The sequence below is a fragment of the Urocampus carinirostris genome, chromosome 8, assembly GCF_059441175.1.
Source record: "Urocampus carinirostris isolate Australia breed hairy pipefish chromosome 8, RoL_Ucar_1.0, whole genome shotgun sequence".
NCBI classification, from domain to species: Eukaryota; Metazoa; Chordata; class Actinopteri; order Syngnathiformes; family Syngnathidae; genus Urocampus; species Urocampus carinirostris.
In genome coordinates this window covers 20,800,487-20,824,443 of record NC_142356.1, presented here as the reverse complement: position 1 = coordinate 20,824,443, position 23,957 = coordinate 20,800,487, and the positions used below count along the sequence as shown (strand labels likewise).

Genomic DNA, 23,957 nt, shown 5'->3' with positions numbered 1-23,957 from the left:
AGGGACATTGTGTATTTTTTGACCACTCACTGGATGTTGCCATATGGCGAAGTGCAACCCAAAACGCACAAGGAAGAATACAATCTGGCGTCTCAAAGTGACCAAAGACACAATTTTACTTTTACTCTCTTTTTTTGCCTCGCTTTTTGTAGCAGCAAGATGGCGGACGATTATGTCAGTGCCATTCAGATGAGGCTCATGTAAAATAAATGCTAAATTCCCTACCTGTGAGAATGACCATGTTTACATGATAGTTCATGTATTGTTTTCTCATTTAAATGCATGTTTTTTTTAATGAATGGAATTTGTTTGACCACCAGGAGGCGCTAAATAACACACACTATCCCTTCAATGAACAGAATCTTACGATTCATTTGGTAAGGTTTTGGAATGGGTTCTAGGTATTTTCGTGTATCGTAATCACAGCAATTCGCGTTTCCACGTGATCAGGGATGAAATCGGAAACCCGTGGTACCAAATAGGCCTGATATTTTTCGAGATCTGTGAAAACAAATTCGGAACAACAATAATTTATTCAACGTGTGCATGATTCTAAGCAGCAGAGGTACAGCCAGCTGTTAGTTTTGGATCAAAGTCAGCATTTGGATGATAAGGTTCTGCGCTGAAAGGCCATAAACCAGTCAGTCTGTTCACATGCTAACTGTTTCCAGATGACACATAAACTAACTCATTCATCATTTTATAGAGGGGTGACCCAGAGAGGGAGAGAGAACAGGGCAAAGGGGGTCTCTCTCAAATCATTGTGCTCCTCTGACTAGGCATTTCCTGTCTGGATTTGGGAGAATTAACTCTTATGTGTGTAGCTTTTGGCCTTCGATCACTGTGCTTCTCTGAAAAAAGATTTCTTGATTGTATTAGAAGGAATTTCCACCAAAAGGCACGAAACACTTACAGGGTAAGGGTCATAAAACTACCTTAAAAACTGATTTTTGTTTCTTCTTGTCTGGAGTGGAAAGCGTTTCTCTTTATACGTGGCGTTTTGCGGTCTTGAGACTTGACACAACCACACGTGCATATTTCTCATCTTTGTGCATTTAAGGAAGTCTTTTTGGATCGGACAATGTTGACTCATCCTCCCACTTATCAAAATATTTTTATCTCGGAAACTTCAGCCCATAGAAGAGTGTATTTCCCCCCATTATATATGACTTCTCTCTACGTAATGGCCAATATTTAAAAAACAGTTTCTATGTACATTCAAGCAGAGGTGGGTAGAGTAGCCAAAAAATGTACTCAAGTAAAAGTACTGTTACCTCAGAATAATTTCCCGCAAGTAGAATTAAAAGTAATCATCTTGGGTAAAAGTCAAAAAAGTACTTGGTGAAAAAATTACTCAAGTACTAAGTAACTGTAGCAACGTCGTATTTATTGATTTTTTGAAAACAACCAATCAGATCATCAAATGATCAAAGTCCATCCAAGCAACAAAAAAAGACATTTAATTTAAATGTTTATTAAAATAATCAATGTAAATGCTATTGCTGTTATAAATAATAAAATAAAAATAGTATAAATCAAGTACATAAATTAGGCACATGTAGCACCAAGTAGCATATTTAAAGCCTCAATACTTAACAGGCTCTGCAAGTAGAACAACAAGCTAGCCCATGAACTCAAACAAAGGAAACATTGCATATTGTAGCGGGTGTTTCGCACCCTTTTTAAGAGGAACATGCTTTTGATGTGCTCTTCCTCTTCTGTGTTTTCCTAGTCGGTATTGCGAAGAGAAATATTTTCTATCTTTCATCCATAAACAATTTTTCCCCTCACTGATCACGTGACGAGGCGTCCACGTTTGATTGGTTTAACATGGTAGAGGCTGCCTGTCATGATTACTTATTGCACTCACCTGCAACCGCTCGTTTGGCGCCAGCTGTTGCTTGTTGCCTGATTAATTCCCCTCCTATTTATACCAAGTGCGGCAGTCACTCCCTGTCAGTCCGTCACCAAACCTCTGCATACGCAAGGCAAGCACTTTGACTCTGGCTCCCAGAGGTCCCATCTTTGTCGGTTTCCCACTCGTCTGTTCCTGATTTTCCCGTTTGGTCCAGCTATCAACCCGTTTTTTACCACCGACCACGTTCTGATCTCCTGTTCCGGCGATCGACCCGTTTTTGCCCCTGACCAAGCTCCGATCTTCCGTCCCAGCAAATCACTTCTGCATTCCAATCACGCTCCGATCCTGTGAGCTGCTTGCTCCCTCTGTCCAGCGAGCACTGGATTGCTGGCGTTTGATTTCTCAATGTCCCAATAAACTTTTGTGTGAAACATAACGCTATTGGGTATACTATTCGTTCTGGTTCTGACACTGCCGGAGTTCTGCATCAAAATAAATGCGCCATAGCGGAGACAGACAGACGTGTACTAACGTGGAGGGGATTTGTTAAGTAACGAAATAACGACTTCCTAATATAGCCGAGTAAAAGTACCGTTTTTTTTCTTCACAAATTTGCACAAGTAAAAGTATAAGGATTTAAAAAGTCTACTAGAAGTACAACATTTACAAAAACCTACTCAAGTAAATGTAACGTAAGTGGTTCAGATGATGGATGGATAATGGGTAGTAACAGAGTACATTTACTAGTCAAAATTGTGCTTCAGTTAAATGTAAAACGATAGAAATTAGTCAATGGTATAAACATGTATATTTTTGTGTCCCAGACTCCCAGTCCTTTATTAAATCGATTTAGGACACGAGTCACTATTATTTTTACCACACAATTACCTTTTAAAGTATAACCAAAAATAATTTATATCTTCTATTTTGAATTTACCAACATTTTTCAATATATTTTTTCTAATTTTATTTGGTGGGCAATTTGGGAAATTGCAAATATGTGGCTTTTTTGGGAGATTTTATTGGGCAGCCAACAAACATCCATCCATCCATTATCTGCACTGTTTATAAATAGATATACATGCAAACATGTACTTGTTTTATAAAATTTTATGTTTTTAAAAACAGATGAATCAGATTCTAATTACTTTTGAGCCATTCAGGAAAAAAGGACATTGAGTAGTGCTTGGGCTCGGGCTTAGGATCTTACCTCTAGACTGAAAGTGGTGGACAAAACTCTTTCTCCCTTGCGAAAGGCTTGCTCGCTTCAGAGTTGTTCAACCTTTAGCTATTACATAAACACCACAGTATTTCGTTGTTTCACGTCAGTTGGAGCGAACTCTACGGTGGATTACCACCCCCTAGCCAGTCATAGCTTCTGAAACCAATGACGTTTCTCAAAGCTCCCCTGCCGCTCGGAAGCCAACTCGGAATCTGATTGGCTAAACCAACTGCTTTTTCCAAAACGGATGTCACGAGTCAGGGCCTGAAAAACTCATTCTGCATGCCTCCAGGTATGTTTGCCTTTTATCAAAAAGCTCTTAATTTATTTGGGGCTCAAAACATCCGTTTTTTTGTTTTGTTTGTTTTTTCTGGTCCAATATGGTTCTTTCAACATTTTTGTGTTACCAACACCTGGTGTTGGGGCAAGTGAATAGAAAATGCATTATGTCAATGGAATGTCTCAACTCGGATAGGAAAACTGAACTGTGTGTATTGGTGCAGGTGTCATTTGACTCAGACACACCCAGCAGACAGGATAGAACAGAACTGATTGTGCACAAGTCACACCACGCCTTGCGAACCAGATTCTCCTAATCCCGGAATTGAATATTATACAACCACTGTTGTGGATATGTTCTATATATCATATTTTAAAAAATATTAGTCCTACACCATATCATAACAAAATAATAGCAGTGTAATTTGATTAATCAGAATATCCATGGTTTTAAGTATATTTTTATTGTTACATGCCAGACAATTTACCAGTAGGTGCAGTAGATTCTCACAAAACCGACAAGACCCAGCATTCATAATAGGCATGCTCCTAAGGCTGTGCAATTGGGCAAATAGTCCAAAGGGGTGTGTTCAAAAAATAGCAGTGTGGCAACCAATCTCTCAGTTCATCAATTCAGGGGAAGAAAAAAGCCCAAAACAGGTGTAAATCAGGTGTGAATCGGGTAGCATCTATTTAAGGATAATGAAGGCAGCACAGGTTGAACATGCGTTTGAGGAAAATAGGTCGATCAATAAGCCGCTCCTAAGAACGTCGTTCCCCGATTAAGAAGTTGGCTGGAGAGCAATGTTCCCTGTAATTTTCCACGGGTCTGAGCATTCACACAAAGTCTGTGAGCAACGCTTGAAACAACAGTGAGCAACGGCAATCCCAAGTCTGGCAACTGAGTCATCAAACATGTCCAAAACTTGACATCAAGTTACATTTTTCTGAGTTTTCGGCAATGAAAAATTATTTTTCTCTTTTGAATGAATTGACTCATGTACTATTGCAAAGGTTGTACAGCCTACAAACGTCATTTGTTCTTACAATTCTTTCACAAGATATCCATTTCTTTTTATTTCCTGTTATATTTTGTCGCATAATATTAACATTTTTGAGGGCTTATTTAGTCGGTTGTAAGATACAGAACTGTACTTAATCACATTTTTTAGTGGAAGTACAATGTTGGCAACAAGATTCAATTGATATAATTGGAAAATATTTGAATGCAACACAAACTTTTTCTTCTTTTTTCCGTGTTTTTTTTCTACCTTTTTTTAAATTCCTTTAAAAAAATCTCATTGTGTTTTTTTTTTTCGAGCTGTTACTTTTTTCTTTTTGTTCTCTATTTTCTTTTTTCCTACTTTTCTTTCTTTTCTTTTTTTCCGTCGTTTTTCTAAATGTTTCCTTCTTTTTTCTCTTCCTTTTGTTTCTTTTTTTCTCAGCCTTTCACTACTTTTTCATTTTGGTATTTTTTTCTTTTTTAATCTATTCCCCCTTCCTTTAAGTCATTTCGTGCATAATTTTACACAATATTTGGTCATGTTTGGATTAAAGAAGCAAAAACAACCCGAAGAGCCGTTTAAGACCCGAAAGAGCCGGTTCCTTTTAGTGAGCCGAGCCGAAGAAGCCGGTTCCCCGACAAACTCTACTAACTTTACTCAACTTCGTTCTCCTTCGACCTGACTTCAAAATACCACATTTAGGACACAACGTCAGGGGAACCCGTGAATTTTTACCTTCATGCACTGTAACTTTGACTTAAGTCGCTTCTTAATTAGTAATTTTGAGCCCTCATTTTTGTGCGCTGGCTCGATTTTCTTGTGCGCTGAGAATGTGCGAATGAATGTAGGTTGTGTTTGGTTAATGGAGTCAAATAACTAATTCGAATAATTTGGTAAACAATTTTAATATTTAATTCCTAACAAACCAATTAAAATAATGTTATGGAGTGGCCAGCCCAATCCCCAGATTCCCAATCCAACCAAAAACTTGGGGTAATATAAAAAAATGCTGTTTATGAAACAAAACCATGAAATGTAAATGAATTGTGGAATGTTGTTAAGCAATCATGGTGTTTAATAACAACTGAAAGGTGCCACAAGGTGGTTGAGTCTATGCCACACGGATGTGAAGCAGTTGTAAAAACGGTCATGCAACTAAATATTAGGATTGATAAAACCTACCGTTTTTTTTTTGAAAAAGAAAAAGAAACAAAATATGAATAAAATCATGACTCACAACACGTGGTAAGCTTTCTCTCCTGGCTTTGATCTCTTTGATCTCCGGCAAAACTAACATATAATACGACAGAAACAAAATGAAAATAAATCCAAACAGCTCGCCAACATCATTTTTGCCGTTCCATGTATTCCGTTACTCCCCAAGCCTGCACAAAATTTAGTCATTTTATTCATACTTAGTTTCTTTTGTCTTTTATTCGCATATTTGGTATTGGATGAATCCAAAAGTAATTGAAAATAATCAAGTTGAAGTAACCCTACCCAACCCTGACAATAAGCAGGTAGGCGCCTTGCATGGCTGACTCCCTATTGATGTGTGAGTGTGTGTGTGTGTGTGAATGGGTAAGTGTGAAGCACATTGTAAAGCGCTTTGGGAGGTCTTCATTGACTTGAAAAGTGTTATATACATTCAGACCATTTACCATCCCAAAAAAATCGCATTGTATCAAACCGCGAGTATAGAAGGGTGGACTGTACTGATGCTGGGACGGCTATGCGCACGCGCATGTCAAGCCCCGCCTACTCGTCCACGTCACACCCAAACTTCTACAGGTGCCTTGACTTGTCCATTTCGGAACCGACGTCGTCCTCTTACCGGGCTCCAACGTGGCCAAAAGCGGCTAAAAAAAACAAAACTTCCGGGGGGGCTCCTTTGTGGGTGTAGGCGACCCCATCTTTGTTCGGCGTCGGGGGAGGGGAACGGGGACCACCGCGACGAGTGAGGGGAGGTCCCTCGCCGGAGCCACGGAGCTCTGCGTGCGGGATGTCGGCGGTGAAAGCGCTCCAGCAGTGGTGCCGAGTTCAGTGTGAAGGCTACCGGGATGTGGCGGTTACCAACATGACCACTTCGTTTCGGGATGGCCTGGCTTTTTGTGCCATTATTCACAAACACAGACCGGATCTCATGTAAGTACGAACAGAGAAAGGAACGCTTCAACGTGAGGATACAAACAAAAACAATCAGTCGGCTTTGTTTTATTGAGCTTTAGGGGTTGTTTGCTACTTAAATAGAGGAAAGGAATCAACGCCGAGTTCTTTTCTTGTACTTCCTATGATAACACTTAACAACCAGTGTTGGGCGCGTTACTGAAACAAGTAGTTACCGTAACTAGTTACTCCTTTAAAAAGTAATTCCATTACCACTGGATTACTGACACCCGTATGAATACCTGTCAACCTCCAGGGCTCCATGCCCTTACAAACTGTCGTATTTTCCCTTACAAAATACAAAAAAAAAATCTCACTCCATATTTTTTTCCCAAACGTGTTTATTTATGTAGCTTAACATGTTATATTGTACAAGTGTTTTGTTAAATCATATATATTGTTCATTAACATTTTGTTGTGAGATACTGAGTTGCTCGACATGAATGAGGTTTATTATAGAAAAAGTTAAAAAAATAAGTAGCTTGGACGTTCACTGTAGAAGGAAAAAATACATGCTAATAGAATTAGGTAGAATTTTCTTATTCAAATTATTAATTCATTTTGTGCATTAAATTATTTTTGTTAATATACTGATTAAAGGGATAACCACAAACCTGTCTTTTTTCATTTTCTCCTTTTATACTTCCTTTTTTCTTTATACAACATAATAATTCGTAATGTATTGCATCAAAGCAAGTGAGCCGTCTGAGAGCCGGCTCTCTTTAATGAGTTGAGACGAAAAAGCCGGTTCTCTAAAAAGAGATGGGCTTCCTTTCACTACACAACTACCACAAAATGATGCATGATGGGAAATCCCCAGGCGGCAGACGCATACGCACAGTAGCAGCAAACCGCTCGCTTCGTTTGCAACAAAAAAAACGATACCGAGATAGAGGCTACCGTGGCCAACTCGTTTGACTTGCTTGGTTTGCGATTGTTTTGTGATAGTCTGTGTATGACACTCCATATCCATTTTATGTAAGGTCTTCAAACCACTGGAAGATTTCCCCCTCGATTGATGAGTACTGTCCAAGAGTTGTTTTTTTCTTTTTTCCAGATTTTACAAATAAAAAGACCAGAATTTACCCTAAATTCTGCACCGACGCTTGCCCTTATTATTTCCCATTAGTTTTTCCACGCCCACTCTACAAGCACTACCTAACGTCCGTTACTGATGAGTCGTGATAAGACCAAATGTATGCATTTAAGCTGACCCCCTGATTTTAGTATTTTATTTTATAATTCTTAATACATCTTATATACAAGTGTATATATGGCAGGGAGAGTATCAGGAGAGCTAAAGTCTTGTACTTTGTTCTTGAGATAGTGCCACCGTATCTGTAATGAGTTGTACTTTCTTGGGCCATGTACATACATGGCAAATCCATTGGCAGACTAAAGGTTCATTGATTTGTCTTGAACGTGGGGGAATAGGTGCCAATTAAAGCAAGGGTGAGCAAGTTACTGTCCGCGGTCCACATCTCGCCTGTCAGGCTTTTTCATCCGGAGCACCAAACAAAAATGGTCAAAATATGAAAATAAATATCATAGTAAATAGAGTACTAATAGAAATGTTTTTGTTCCCTATTGTCCTTTTCTGTATCTCCAACAATAACAATAATACTTAAATCGTACAAAAATACTACAATATTACTTCAAAACTAAATGTCAAATTTAGCGCTTAAAACAGGGACCTGATATATTATTTTGCTTTCATTCGAAAATGAAAAAAATACTAATATATATACTGCAAAAATACTACTATAGTAATAATACAAAAATATTCCTAAAGAAATATTACTACATAAATACTACCAAAATAAAACTAGCGTAATATTACAAAATACTAAAAAAAATATACTACGAAATCACTACTGTGGAAATACCACTACAGTAATTCTATAATCCCAAAATTTTGCTACAGATATTTCACAACAGGAATATTAGATATACAAAGAAAATACTATGAAACTACTGCAAAATACAACTACAGTGATACTACAAAACTAAATATTAAATTTAGTGCTTAGAACGGGGACCTAATATATTATTTTGCTTCAATTGTTAGTATTTCAAAACCAATTTGATGAGACCAAAACAAATATAAACAAACAAGATCATTTATTCATAAATGAAATTATTGAATAAGTTTCCAGGATCAGCCCTTTTGGCCATCTTTTTTTAACCCAATAATGCCCGCAACTCCAAATAATTGCCCATCTCCGGTTTAGATGGTTTTGAAATTCGTTAAGCTTTTCAAACAAATAGCTGAGTTCGCACCATAATATAACAGTGTTTGTTTTCATTAATGTCACATTCCAGTATTCGTTACAGAGAAAATTAATTGTGTTACTCCCAACACTGTTAAATTATCAACTAAGGATGAGTGAGTACAGCTGCAATAAAACTTGGGCTACAACATTAATCCGTTCTGAGATCGGGGTCGAGAATGGAAGTTGCTGTATGGTGGAGCATAGAAGCATGCGTTCCCCAGATTAAAACACTTTAAAATAAAAAAAAAATAATGTATGGTACTACTTCATTGTAATACATGTGAATATGGTTAAATAATATTAATAAAGAAATACATGTAAAGGAAAATTTTTAATTTATTTACCTTTTGGTTTGACGTTTCTAGACCTGGTATAGTGGAGTTAGTTTTTTAACGCAGACAGGGTGAAGAGACAGCAATGGTGGATTAAAAATAAAACTGATTTTGAGACTTGTAAGGAATGTTGATGGGTTTAAAGTTTGGAGACACTCAAAATAAGGAGGGGAGATGTCAATGGATTTTAAACCTCGTGAGATGAAAAATTCCTACCTGTTTTTAAGACCCGCCTTTTAGTTTGTTCTTTTTAGTAAATCTCCTAGGCTACAAACACAGTTCCACCCTAAAGGATGTGGAAATCAAAGAACAGCAACATGATTGTCCGATAGTGACAATGATGCAAGCAGTTCATAATAGTGAAATAAATGAACAACAGTGTGCAATGCAGACGCTGCCCTACTTACAAACGAGGTTCTGTACAATAGTTTGTAAGTTGAATTTGTCCGTAAGTTGCCTCAGTGCTATATTTTATATGGAATGTATGTTTAAGGTTTATATAAGTATGTTTAAGGCTTGTATAAGTAACCTGTATTGTTTTGTACTAAAAAATAAACATTCAATCAAATAATATGCTCTATAAAGATAAATAAAGTTAAACTTAACTTGACTTTTGGAAGATGAGCTTCAAGAGTTAGGGCGCCTTCCTCCTCCGTGGTAGAAAGTGGCTGAAAAAAAGCAATCCAACCAATTTCTCAACCGTGTCAAGCTTCCTTATTCCACTTTTATTTCAAAAGAAATGGCTCGCCTCTTCTTTACACTTTACACCAACCCTATTGAATGGATGCACGAGATATTTAACAATAAAAATGTCAAAGTTCTTAGCGCACTGGAAATACAGTATAGAATGTTTACTCACGAACTAGGAAGAGGAAGCAGATTTCTTCTTCTGGATGGACGCTGGGTGAGCTCTCACAGCGCCACACGCCGGTAGCTGCAAAAAGAAGCACTACAGTACTCTCCTGTACTCTGTAAAAGGTGCACATATTACAAAATCTAACTTACAGCAATGTCCAGATGTTTTTCGACATCCCGAATTTTTTTTTCGTATCTACCATTTTTAGTAATTCGAATGATCGTAAGTAGGGGAGCGTTTAGCCAAAATGACAAACTGGCATCCTATGCGATCTCCTTTACAGGCTTCTAATATTAAAAACAGAATAAACTTTTCAATTTTCATTCCCTACATACCGGCATCTTTTTTATGCTAACACTCAAACCAATAGCAGAACAGCATATTTGATGACATTGACCAATACAAGTAAGGGCATATTAGAGCTGCGTTGTATATTGGGGAAAAAAATTCTCTAACAAGGGGCTGAAAAAAGATCTTATTCCACATTGTAAAGTAAAAATATCTTTGTTGTGGGATGCCATATCCCAGGGGTCTACTTTACCAGGGATCAGTGACAATATTTCAAGATCTTGGCACTCATGGTAGTAGCGGATAAGAGTAGATGCTTTCTATTTGCCAACAATCAATAACCTGAAATTTAAAGAAATGGCAAATATCAATTAAATAAATACAGTGTTTGGGTCAAATATTACCTTTCGTATTGTACAAAGAAACATTAACTTGTTGAAACCCGACCTTTTTGATTGTGAAAGAAAAAAAACATGTTACTCAGATTTTGATACAATATTATTATCATTATTATTATTGTTATTTTTATTAACTAACCTCTATCCTGCACGTGCTTATAAGTAGCAAACCACAAAACATCGCTTTGGTTCAATGATCTTGCTGTAAACTTTGTGACAGCCTTGGACAGGAAGAATTTACTCGTGACATTTTAATGCTGTCACGGTCATGATGTGCTCTAGGATGACTCAATAAGTTGCAGTCTTTATTTAGAAATGAACACATGATGAATTTCACAAATGTTTTCCATTTTTTTCCCTCTCGCAGCAATTTTGACTCCTTAAAAAAAGAAAACGTCTTTGAAAACAACGACCTGGTGAGTTTACACGCTTGTGTTATTTCATTTGCCCTGCACCGAATACCTAAAATGTATTTTCTTTCATCCTTGATCTCAGCTCATAATCAAAAATTGACAACTTGTGTTTAACCACAATTAAGTAGTCACTATCTCATGTAACTGTCTTTAGTCCCGCATTTAGCCACTCGAGTCTTCCATTTCACAATCAAGCAAATATTTTAAATGTAAATTATTGAAATGGAGATTTAATCAATTTACTTTGATTGATTACTAACAGACTCATTTGTTTAGCTATCCTGGTAGACTGTTTTCTTACCATTTTTTTGGGGAATTAGGTGTTATCCCTCTCCTATGATTTATGAACTTTAGTTACAGATCCTAGACTTTTGTCTATGATCTGTAAGTTCCCTACTCTATACACTTATATCCATCTTACCCAGATGTTACACTTAAATGAGTTCGATTTTTTTTTTTTTTCATTCAAATGTATTGAAAATAATCAATGCTTCAGGGATGTCAGCAGAAAAAAATCCTAAACATAGGGACACACAAACTTTGGAGAAAAAAAATGTCTGTTAAAAACTTCCAGGTAAAGGTAAATTGAAAAAGATCCGGTTCAACAAGCAAGAATCTGACGAGCGTGAAAAGACTCATTTCCTGATGCAGGTTTTAAGTTCATTAAGAACATGCACATTTTATGCCAGTCCCATCATAAGGCATGTAGGAACAAACAAAAATATGAATATAATCCTAACACTTAAATGACAAAAACACGGGCCACTCCAAATAGCCATTGCCTTCTTCAAACGAAAAGTCTACTTTTGTCATTAAAACATGTTCACGGGTTTAGAAATCTTGAGGAAAAGCGTGTAAATTCTTCGGCTACACTGGTACATCCTTGCTGTTTCATGGATTTTATTGGACTCTTGGATGGAAACATGTCTGTTTATTGCGCAGGTGTGGATATTGTGCCATCCGTGAAAGCAAACTTATCAGCTTTTAAGGCGTGTTGTCAATGTGGTTGATTAATGATTCATGACAGCTTCCTTAGCTTACGCCTTTCTTTCCTTGTTTGCATGTCTCGGCTTGAATCTTTTTGCTTCAACACTTTGTTAAATTCAATGAGCAGATTTTTTGAAACTGTAAATGCCTTGACCATAAATGTATCCCACTCTTATTGTCAAGTCAAGTCAAGTCATTTTTATTTGTATAGCCCTTAATCACAAAGAGTCTCAGGGCTGCACAGACCACAGATTATTGCAAACCACAGACTATTATGACACCATCCCCTGATCTAAAACCTACACGAGGGCAAATAATACACAGATATTGTCAACATAAAATATTGGTTATCCATATGCTCTAGAATAGAAGTGTGTTTAAAGCTTAGTTTTAAACATTTCCACTGAGGTTGCAAATCAAATCTCAGGGGGAAGAGCATTCCACATCACCGGGGCCTGAATGGAGAACGCTATCCAACCTGCGGATCTCTTCTTGGCTCTTGGGATCACTAGTAGACCAGCATTTTCAGAGCAAAGGCTCCGGACCGGAACATAGGGGGAAATTAAATCTGAAAGATATGAGGGAGCAAGTCAATGCATGATTTTGTATACTACCAACAGAACCTTAAAATCACATCTTAAGCTAACAGGGAGCCAACGCAGGTTAGCTAAAATCGGGGTAATGTGATCAAACTTTCTTATCTTAGTTAAAAGCCTCGCTACAGCATTTTGTACCAGCTGAAGGCTCTTGATTTTGGAGTTCGGGAGACCGGAGAGTAGTGCATTACAGTAATCGAGATGGGAGGTAAATAAATGGTATGTATAAAAAGTTCAGTGATAAAAAAATATTATGAATATAATACGATAAATATCTTCCCGGTCATATAAAATAATTGTATCTCAATTTTTTTGAAAAATGTTTTGCCTTTATGACATGTTTACATTGTAATCATTTTGCTGTGGTAAAACACATTATACTTCACTGAGTCCTCACTCTGTGTTCATTGTGTTTTTTTGTAGGCCTACTTGTAAAGCCTTTTTTTTTCTCACAAGCATTGTAGTCATACAGCCAACCAGTCTGAATTTGATTATTTTTTTTCCTTTCTGATCAAAGTTCTAAGAAGCCCAACTGTCGGGTGTCTGTAAAGGATTATCCTCATCAATCATCTTGTGTTTGGAATTAAATACTTTCTAACTTATTCGCTCCCAGTAAACTTTAATGGTAAAAGGAATCTTTCACGTTTGTAACTGTCGATTGTCCTAAATGCGTGTGTTTTTGTGTTAAAGTATTATTTTTGTGTTCACAAATCATATGACACATTATTTTGGGAAAATAATATAATTCACGAGAGATTGAGTCCTCTTAAATTATAATCAAGAGACCGTTTAAACGAGAAGCCTGATGATCTTCACAGGCTTTTAAGGTTGCGGAGGGGCAGCTCGGAATCCCTGCACTGTTGGATGCAGAAGACATGGTGGCCCTCAAAGTTCCTGACCGCCTCAGCATCCTCACATATGTCTCACAGTACTACAACTACTTCCACGGACGCTCCCCGAGTAATTATGACCACACACGGGCCCTATAGCTATCCCTTTTATATTATCTTTTAAAATAATCTCTGCGACTTTTCAGTTGGTGGCGTCGGAGCAGTAAAGCGTCCAGCTGACCCACCTGCCGACGGGCCATCCGGCAAGAAGAACGCCCCAGTGGTGTCGAAGGTGTTCCCATCATCCAAACCTGCCAAGGAGAATAATCCTCCCGCTTCGGCTAACATCACACCACCCCTCCCCAGCCCGAGACAACCCAAAGTTGTCACGCAGGTAGTATCAATAATGAAATGGAATTCTCCAAGATGCGGTTCACATAAACACAAGCACCATGACCTCTTTTCAGGATGAGAAACCCTATCAAATGGGCACTTTGAGTAATAAGTGTGTGTCCTGCAACAAGCACGTTCACTTGGTGCAACGACAACTAGTCGAGGGGAAACTCTACCACAGGAACTGTGCAAAGTAAGAATTATATGGAGTGTCAAGTTTACTGGTGCAGCTCAATTAGAGCTAAAGCAAGAATCGTAATATTTATATTACCCCTCAAAAATGTGCCTCACTGAATAGCTCCCATAGGTAGTCAGGTACTGACAGTCATTAGTGCACTTTCATCAGATTTTTTAGACTGTAGGAAATAAAATGTTAGTTGTTTAGAACCAGTAGCTAAGAACTGAGCCAACTACACTCTCACTTGCTGACTACCAAGTCGAACACTAGGCCTGGCCCTGCCTTTTAAAGAGGGTTTCCGCAGATCCTTGAAAAGTCTTAAAAGTCATTAAATTCATTATTTTAAAAATAAGACCTTAATTGGCATTAAAATGTCTTAAATCCAATTTTCGAAATTCTTAAAAATGTGAACCCATTAACAAGATTTATATTGGTTTGAATTAAAAAGATTTTGTAAGATTTATATAAAAAGATTTTTAATAATTCTCTGATTTACCTGGTGACATTGCGTGACCACAATAACGGAACTATCAAAACGGGAATGTGGTTTCAGTTGGGTGTTTCAAAGCAGGCGGATGTCTTCGGTCTACCCAAATTACACATAGCAACTTTGGACTAAAACGTTTACTTTGGACCATGGGAAAGTGACAAATGAATGAGAAGTGGCTGTTGCTAGCTAAAAGCAGCGCGGGGTTAAGTGTAGGAGGCAAGTTGTATTATGTGCAAGAAATGTTTGTGTTTGTTTTGTTTGCATCCATTTTTTTCTATTTGACTTGATCTTAAATTTGATTTCAAAAGGACTTTAAAAGGTCTTTAAAAGCCTTGAATTTAACTTGGCTTAAGCTGTAGGAACCCGCTTTAAAGCCACACACACACACTAAGCGTTGAAGATACAAGAGCGAGGCCTGAGACACAATATTATATTTTATTTAAGGTCATGATTTTGATGAATAGTATGCAGTGCACTGCAAAAATAAATTCTTCCACCGGCAGCCAATTTTGCTTATTTTAAGTATAAACTAAAAATATTTCAATATTCTAAATGTCCTTGTTTTGGAAAATAATAAAAACATTACCTTAATGGAGTACTTGAAAAACAAGTTGAAAATGTAGTGTAATAAGGCAAATAATACTTGAAATCAGCAAATGAAATGTGGCATTTTATGTTGTATTTGAGAATTATTATTATTAGTAACAAAATGTATACTTAAAATAATCAAAATTATCTTTGAGTGGATCAGAAAACATGAAGATAATTATTTTACTTGTTGCACTACAACTTTTTGCAGCCTTGAACAACTTCAAATCTTTTTTTAAGGAATTGAACTTTTTTTTTTTTTTTTTTTGTGTGTAAATCAAGCACATTTAGGGGCACTCACAATAGGGCTATCATACCCAAGCACGCTTGCTGCTAAAGTCCGGATTTTAGAGGATATATGAGTACAATCGATTCGTGCCTGAACAATTAGACATGCTTGGGGCATGTAGGCCTGAGCATGGTATAATTCCCGAACATGCCAACAACCATGGCAGTAGTCGCTGCGCAAAAGGTAACCATGACGTACTAATACGTATGTGCAATGTATAATGCAAGTGACAAAAACTGGTAAACATTTTTTTTTTGCCTCAGTGTTGTTTTAACCTGGGTTCCATTCCTGTTGAATCTGTGCCGCAATTATGAAATTCGGAGTTTAGAATATTGATTTTTGCAATCCGGAGATGGAATAAGAGCTTGCTCTGTCCACTCCACGCATCGGCCCGGTATTGCAGTACCTCCGGGAACCGTGCATTCGCAATGATCGCAGCAAGGCTTTAAGGCTAGGACCTTAGCTTGGCCATTTGGCTGAGAGTAAGAGTCCCGGCTCCTTGGCTTTGTAGCGTATTATGAACTGATCGATAACGGATAATGGATAATTAATAAAGAAAATAGAACAATAATCCTTAAAAAATCCCCCCCATTACAAAACAACTGCATACTTGTAATGACGTCTTCTGAATCTTGTGTAAATCATAGTGATGAGTATATTTTGTAGGCAACCGGGCTGGGGCACAATTTGGTAGCATAATGTGAGTTGGGATCAGAGGATGTCTGGTGAGAGAGGTAAGGTTAGTGCTTAAGCATATACGGATACAATTTTCCCTAGTTAGTCCACCCTTAAAATGTAAAATACTGTTGGCCTTTTTAAAATATTTTAAATGAAATGCTGTCAGTACTTGGTGCACCTTTTTCATGAATTATCAAATCAATGCGGTGTGACATGGTTATAAACAATTTGGACTCATACAGATCACAATTATTCTTTTTACTTTGTCAATCGCCCGTTTCCATGTCCAGGTGTACCTAATTTATTTGTACTGTTTCTGTGTCTTCTAAATGTGTCACCTCTTAGATTATTGGCTCCTCTAAACACAAGTTTACTCCAAAAGGATGTTCCTTTCGCTGTCCCTCCTTCAGCAAGCCTCGCAGTAACACCAACAGTGCCACCCAGACTGGGACCCTCACTGCCTATCCAGAAACCAAGCCCCCTCTCCAGCATCTCAAACAGTACCCCATCTCCTTATAAACCTGCTTTAAACCTTAAGGCACCAGCTCACCAAAATCCGATTGCTTTTACTAAAAAACCTGCCTCCCATGAAACATCCGGCCCCGCACCAAACACCATCACCACCAAGCCCATTCCCACACCTCGAACCTCTTTTACCGCCGCCAACACGGTCCAGTCCAAACTTAAGTACTTTGAAGAAGAAAGCAACGATAATAAACCTGCAATTAAAGCTGCAGATGTTACACTGAAGGAGTCCAAGTCTGATGATCCTGTTAAGAAGGATCAAGAAGGCCAATCTGTGCCTAGGAATGTTGCCAAGGTGGTTATAATTCAGTCTCGGATGCTTGTTACAGAGGACAACACGGGGGTGAAAAAACAAGGAGAAAACCTAGGGAGTAATGTTGGAAATATGGATATCAATGCTCCAAGTCAGTCAAAAATGCACATTGACAATGACAAAGGGATTGAAAAGAAATGGATAAACGTTCAAGTTAATGAAGTTGTAAATGAAAAAGCTAGTGACACGGGTAAAAGTCAGTCAAAGATACAACTCGACAAAGACAAACCTGGTGTAAAGAAATGGGGAGACGTTCAAGGTGTTTTTCACAAAATTAAAAATCCTGATATTGTGGGCATAAGTCAATCAAACATAAATATTGATAAAGATAAATCCGGTGCAAAGAAGTCCGGGTACAATCAAGGTAGTAATGTAGGAAACGGAAAGGTTTCCAACATGGGTCCAAGTCGGTTACTTGACAAAGAAAAGGGTGCAAAGAAATTGGACAGTCAAGGTAGTAGTGCTAGAAATGGAACAGTTGCAAACGTGATGACAAGTCAGTTGAAGGAGCATTTCGGTAAAAGTAAAGAAGATTCAAAAAACCTGGAGGTTGATAAAAAGGCAAAGGAGAAAGCGGAGGACGCCACCAAGAAGCGCTCAAAAGAGGCAAACAACAGCATCCCGAAGACTGACTCGCACAAGCAAACTCATGTGTAAGCATCCAACCTAATACATGTTTGCTAACACATAATTTCACCTAGGGGAGTTTGAATGCTCTATCTTTTTGAATGTAGTACGTCTCAGGTCCAGACTGCCAAGAAGGAGACTGAGAGTGGCAGGGGTAGGGTGAGGCTCAAAATCAACCCATCAATACTCTCTGACTTGAAGCCTCAGCGTTTGGACTCAAGCCCGCTCAGAACCAGAACTCCAGAGAGAGGTCTTGCAGACTTGAAGACCGTAACACCCAACACTTCAGGTAATTTGCTATGAGGACTTGGTTAGGTGAAAAAGTAATACATTAAGTGAAGTGCAATCTACCATTCACCATTACACTTTCACCCACCATTCTTTTTTAACGACAATTTGGCCAAATAAATTTAAGTATCATGTACATTTTTGAAATCCACATTTTTAACTCATGAGCTAAAGCTTATTTCAACATTGTGGTTACAGAGGTCCTATTCAATGTTTTTATGTATGAATATCAGCCCTTCTCCACTGCAGGAATTTATTGAATAGTCGTAGCATGTACCATGGTATGTATGTATTTTTTAGGTGTGTTTATTACCCAAAAATCCATTGCTGGGAAATAAAACGCACCCAGATTCCTCTAGGGTGCCACCTATCCAGTAGGGCAGGGATCTCCAATGTTTCGCCCGTGGGCACCAGGGCCCCTCCTAAGAACACCTGAGTAGCCTGCAGACAGGTCATGAAAATGGTTCACCAGTGATGAGTCATTGTGATTTTCTAGGACATTGATTTCTCACTGGCTTGATGTTTTAGCTGTTGATCAGGACAATCTTACCTCTAATAAGTACAGCTGGTAATAACATAAGTTGTTTCAAGAATGCATATCAAACTAGTAGCCCTACAAGATAATCCGTAACAAAAAGGTTGGTGACCCCTGCATAAGGTTCTTCTGAGGAGCACCCTGAACTGTTCTTTAGTGTAGGACAGCACTTTATTGCGTGGTTGAAATTGAGGGGTTGTTGCTACTCACAAAAAGCGCTGCCACTAGTTGTGTCTACGGCAGTGGTTTTTTTTTTGTAAGTGGGCAGATAAGGAGGTGCTTGCTCCTTTTTCAGGATTCCCGTGGATTCATAGAAATCCTTAAAAACTATTGAATTCATTATTCTAAAAATAAGGTCTTAAATACATTTTTGGAAAGGCTTAAAAATGTGAACACATTATTAAGATTTATAGTTGTTTGAACTAAAAAAATTAAATAACATTTATCAATTGTCTTTCAATAATTCACCGATTTACTTGTGCGGCAACAATGCCGGGATTACAATAACTGTCAAAACAGTGGAGTGGTTTCAGTCAGGCCTTTCAGAGCAGGCTCATGTCTTGAGTCTACCCATAATACACATGGCAACTTCAGACAAAGACTTTTACTTTGGACAAGGGGAAAGTGTCCATTTAATGAGAAATGGCTGTGCAATGAACATTTTTCGCCATGGCTAATAGCTGTGCCAGGTAATGTGTACAAGGCACAATGTATTGTGTTCAGGAAAAAAAAAAAAAAAAAAAAAAAAAATATATATATATATATATATATATTATTTTTGTTTGTTTGTTTCAATCATCTTAAATTTGATTTTAAAAGTCTTAGATTGAACTTGCCTTAAGCTGTAGGAATCCTGTATTTACATTTTTGTGAAAAAAATGGAAAGACAAAAAATACAATCCAATTTTGGGTCTGCAATAAGGTATGATAGTGTCCCTGAAGATTAGGAGTACCGCATCTTGTTTCTTACCACTACTGCTTACGTCATATATCTGATTTGAATAATCAATTCAGAACTCTTAAGACACGGTGGACATGCAAACATGAAACTTGTATATGGAACTTCAGGTTTCTGGTAAAGGAGATCTTGGTCTGCAATGCTAATGGGGCACTTTTCTAATTTTAGTGATAGAAATCTGAAATGGGTATGTACATAAATGCAACATGTAAAGCCAGGCAAATGTGCCAAAATTACAGATGATTAAATATCCTTTGAATACTCAAACATGTCAATGCTCTCAGATGGCTTTCAGTCGTGACAACACAAAGAGGAAGTAAATGATACAGGAAGTTGCCTGTTTACCAGCTGTGCATTACAGTGCCACCTGTGGATTTGACATGAGTATGGCAGTCTGTAAACGTGGAGGGCGGGCATTCAGACCAATGATCTGTTTTTTTCGGTGTTCGCAGAGGAGAAGACACCCAATGATTGGAGGGCCATGTTAAAACCTGTCCCTAAGGAACCAAAGTAAGTATTTGTGCATGTTTCAACATTTATCTCTATTAAAGAATCGTTGGTAAAGAGATTATTATTGTTTTTCTTTGCCACAGATCGGCTGACTCTTCACAGTCCACTGATAAATTGCCAAGTAACAAAACTGGGGGTTCAAAGATATCAGAGGTCTCCCCAAGGCCGGTGAACCCTCCTTCATCTGAAGGTCCAAATCAGTAAACATTTTTAAACGCATTCTTGAGTCCTCCTATTTCTATAATATTTAGTCCCAGCATTCCATCTTCTCTGCTTTCTCAGGCATCAGTAAAGGTCAGCCCAAAAAAAGTACAACATCAATATCAGCAGCTACGAAGGTATCTCTTTTCTTCAAGCATGAACTTGCGTCAATTCAGAAAGACATATCACATTTTTGGGGTCTTTTGTTCGCAGACGAAGCCAGACTTCATTCCCAAAGATGCCATCATCGAGGAACTGAGGGAGATTGAAGATAATCTCAACCAGTTGGAGAAGAGAGGTGTGGTGCTGGAGGCTAAGCTACGCCACAGCGAAGACGGTTTGTCTACTTGAATATCTCTTAAAGTTGTACTGTGTTGTTCAAACGGTTGTAGGTGTGCTCTAAAGGGGGTGCATGGGATTTCAAAAGAAAATAGAAAATAAATTATGTTGTAATAGTTTAAATGTGGGCAGCACAGTGGACCAGTGGTTAGCGCGTGTGCGGCACAGTTCTGAGGCCATGAGTTCGAACCTCCTGTGTGGAGTTTGCCCCCGCGCTTGCGTGGGTTTCCTCCGGGCACTCCGGTTTCCTCCCATATTCTAAAAACATGCATGTCAAGTTAATTGGCCGGTCCAAAATGTCCCTCAGTGTGAATGAGCGAGCGAATCCTCTGTCCCTGTGTGCCCTGCAACTGGCTAGCAGCCACTGCTCGACGATAGCTGGGATGGGCTCCAGCATCCCCGCGACCTTTCTGGGGATAAGCGTTGCAGATGATGGATGGATGGATAGTTTAAATGTAATTATAAAACATTGTTATTAAATGTAAGAAATACACAATCTTTATTCTGAATGCTGTTCATTTGCAAAATATAATTTCATTATTTATATTTTTAGGACAGATATTTACAATTGCCAATACACTGCAAAAAATATCCCCATTGGGATATAGTTTTTCTCAGTTAAAGTATTTTTCTCTTTTGTTATAATTGTAATTCATTTTTCCTTTAAATCAGAAATATGATTCTTGAATGAATATCATCATTGTTATGGCAGATAATTTAGCGTTGTTTCATGTTTTTTTTCCCCAAACAGAAAAATGGTTGTACTGCAATCATTTTTAGTACTCTTAGCCTGATCTGATACATGACTATTATACTCATTTTGTCAATTTTATTTTTCAAATGTGTAAAGATATCGTAAAGTAACTTTCAAGTATTTTACTTATTTGATATGAAAAACAGCCTGTATATAATTAAAAGTAATACCAATAATAAAAGTCATATAATCTGCCAATGGGTAATGTATCTGTGCGGTTTAAGGACCTGTAATGGTCATAATGTAAAGTGTATCAAAATAGTAATTTGCATCTTTTTCTATTTTAAGTTCAGGTCACGTGGTTTTATTTCCCAAAGATTTGAAAAAAGAAAACAAACTAAAAAAACAATCGGATTTTACAGGGAGCGTATGTCAAAATGTTCCCCTCGAGACATTTCCAAAGCTGTTTCATAATATTTTCCCACAAATCACAATCTGGTATTCAAGCGAGGTTTGGAGACTTTAGTACATTTACTACCAACATGCAAGTGACTTACTTTCCTCACTGCTCTTTCTGTGTCAGAGGGCGAGGACGACTCCCTGATGGATGAGCTGATGGTGGAGTGGTTCACTTTGATCAGGAACAAGCAGGTGGCAATGCGGCGGGAGTCCGAGCTGGTCTACATGTGAGTTTCTCGCGAGACCGTTTCGTGTTGAGTGATCAGTCTGGCAGATTTTTGGCCTGAACGGTCCTGGCGTCATGCTGTCGCAAGCCACCAGAGGGGGCATGTAGTGAAGACACAAAAATAAACAATACTGAATGTGTTTGTGTATACTGTAGTGGGAAAACTCAGGATCTGGAAGAGCAGCAGCCCAGCGTTGAGCAGGAGCTTCGAAAGCTGATTGACAAGCCAGGTCAGGACCAAACTCATCTCACAAACACACAACAGCTGCATCAGTGACTCAAGATCTAAAACTTGCCATGCGCTTCCCAGAACATTTGAAAACCTCGATTGAACGCAGGCGAGAAGAAGAGCTGATGAGCAAACTGATGGAGATCGTCAACGACCGCAATGCTATCGTAGAAGGCCTGGATGAAGACAGGCTCAGGTTACTTTGCATTCAAATAGGCTCCTACAACTTTTTACTTAGATCTTTCACAAAAGGAATATTTTTCTCTAATAGATTTATGGATATTAATCCAAGTAATTCTCTATATTTATAAGATTTTGGCTCAAGAACTACTTCATATGTTTTTTTGCTTCCTCTTGTATTCTGATAGGGAGGAAGAAGAGGACCAGGAACTGAACAAGTTGTTGGAGAATTTTAGTGAGTATCCTTTAGTTTGCTTTTTGGTATTCATTTTTAGTAACTGTTTATTACATACCTTATAAATTCCGTGCAAATGTTTTACTGCTGTGATTAGTGGCGAGGTTCTACATCGTATTCATCATTTGATTGCCAGAGCAAGAAAGTGATATATAATCTGTTGCACAGAAACAATTTATTGTCTTACTTGGCTATGCACTGCTCCTTTTTAAATAATCATAAAATCAATACTTCGGTAATCCTCCATTATGAAAATAAAGTCCATGCTATGAGAAAGAAATTACTGGGTGGCTTGACTTGCTGTTAGCCTACTAATACTATCACTAATTCTATTGTTTGGGGTTGAGTTGTGCACCAAATAAGTTTCCTTGGACTCACTATCGCCCTCTTCCACGAGGCAAGGTAATTGCATGCCGCTCTCTGAAACTGCAGACGCTCAGCAGTTATACATTACTGTACATACTAATCTTATTAGTGATATACATCGTGTGAAAATGCAGCGATTTTGAAAACCAGAAACTCATCTCATCAGCTGCACTGCTTATCCTCAGTAGGGTCGCGGGGGTGCTGGAGCCCATCCCAGCTATCTTCGGGCAGTGGGCAGGGGACACCCTGAACTGGTTGCCAGCCAGTTGCAGGGCACACAGAGACAGACAACTCATTCGCTCATTCACACCTAGGGACAATTTGGACTGGCCATGTTTTTGGAATGTGGGAGGAAACCGGAGTGCGCGGGGAGAACATGCAAACTCCACACAGGAAGGTTCGATCTCATGACCTCAGAACTGTGCCGCACACGCGCTATCCACTGCGCCCGCCATGTTGCCTGAGTGATAACTAACACTGAATAGATGTAACTATTGAATTTATTTTATATTTTCATGACGCCTCACCTGTCTCCTGACTGCACGGTACTGTTATACTACTTTGAAATTCTGCTTAATCATGACATTAGCATCTTACTCCAATTTAACAAAATAATTATCACCTACTATGAGCAATAACTGTATATTAACCTTTTCACCGCCAGTTGACTTAAATGGTAAACAAGAGATTTGACGTCCGTAGCCGCCAATGTCTTATGTCTTAAAACCAATGTACTGAAAAGAGGCCCTTTATTGGTCTCGTCCAGAGAGTTTTTTTCATTTAAATATTGTCATAATGTCTTCTCTTAGGCGTAAAAAAAGAAAAGTCAAAGAAGAAATCTGCCATCTCCAAACTGTTCACCTGGGGTAACAAGAAAGAAACGTGACGACTGGCGGGGAAACTCCTTTGCTGCTCTCCTCCAGTGCTCTCATAGTTAGTGTGTGTGTGCGAACGTATGTGTGCAGTATGTTGGCGATGCATCCGTCATCCAAATAATTTCTTGAAATGTTCTCAAAATGGGGGGGAGGCTAACAACATACTAGCGTTGATGGGTTCAGTGCTTCATTTCATTTTAATCAGCTTCTAGCCTTAATCTACTTATGGCACGCACACACACACACACACATGAAGTGCCACTCTTTACCTCTTTCTGA

At 38.3% G+C, this 23,957-nt stretch overlaps 1 protein-coding gene and 1 pseudogene across 1 annotated transcript; both read left to right on the top strand.

The window, feature by feature from the left end:
• Nucleotides 1–6,130: 6,130 nt before the first annotated feature.
• On the top strand, nt 6,131–23,703 carry LOC148361202 (MICAL-like protein 2). The gene is made up of 16 exons (XM_088343092.1): nt 6,131–6,508; nt 11,044–11,092; nt 13,491–13,632; nt 13,709–13,896; nt 13,970–14,088; nt 16,464–17,609; nt 17,691–17,872; nt 19,817–19,874; nt 19,958–20,064; nt 20,157–20,212; nt 20,289–20,412; nt 21,692–21,794; nt 21,950–22,023; nt 22,104–22,218; nt 22,391–22,437; nt 23,613–23,703. The coding sequence occupies exons 1-16, from the start codon at nt 6,366–6,368 to the stop codon at nt 23,687–23,689; spliced, it is 2,730 nt and encodes a 909-aa protein (XP_088199218.1). The 5' UTR covers nt 6,131–6,365; the 3' UTR covers nt 23,690–23,703.
• On the top strand, nt 15,725–15,868 carry LOC148361203 (U2 spliceosomal RNA; annotated as a pseudogene).
• Nucleotides 23,704–23,957: the final 254 nt, after the last annotated feature.

Coding starts and splice junctions, on each gene's coding strand:
- LOC148361202 (XM_088343092.1), top strand. CDS start 6,366: ATGTCGGCGGTGAAAGCGCTCCAGCAGTGGTGCCGAGTTCAGTGTGAA. Junction 13,633..13,708: donor CTTCCACGGACGCTCCCCGA/GTAATTATGACC, acceptor GCGACTTTTCAG/TTGGTGGCGTCGGAGCAGTA. Junction 17,610..17,690: donor TCGCACAAGCAAACTCATGT/GTAAGCATCCAA, acceptor TTTTGAATGTAG/TACGTCTCAGGTCCAGACTG.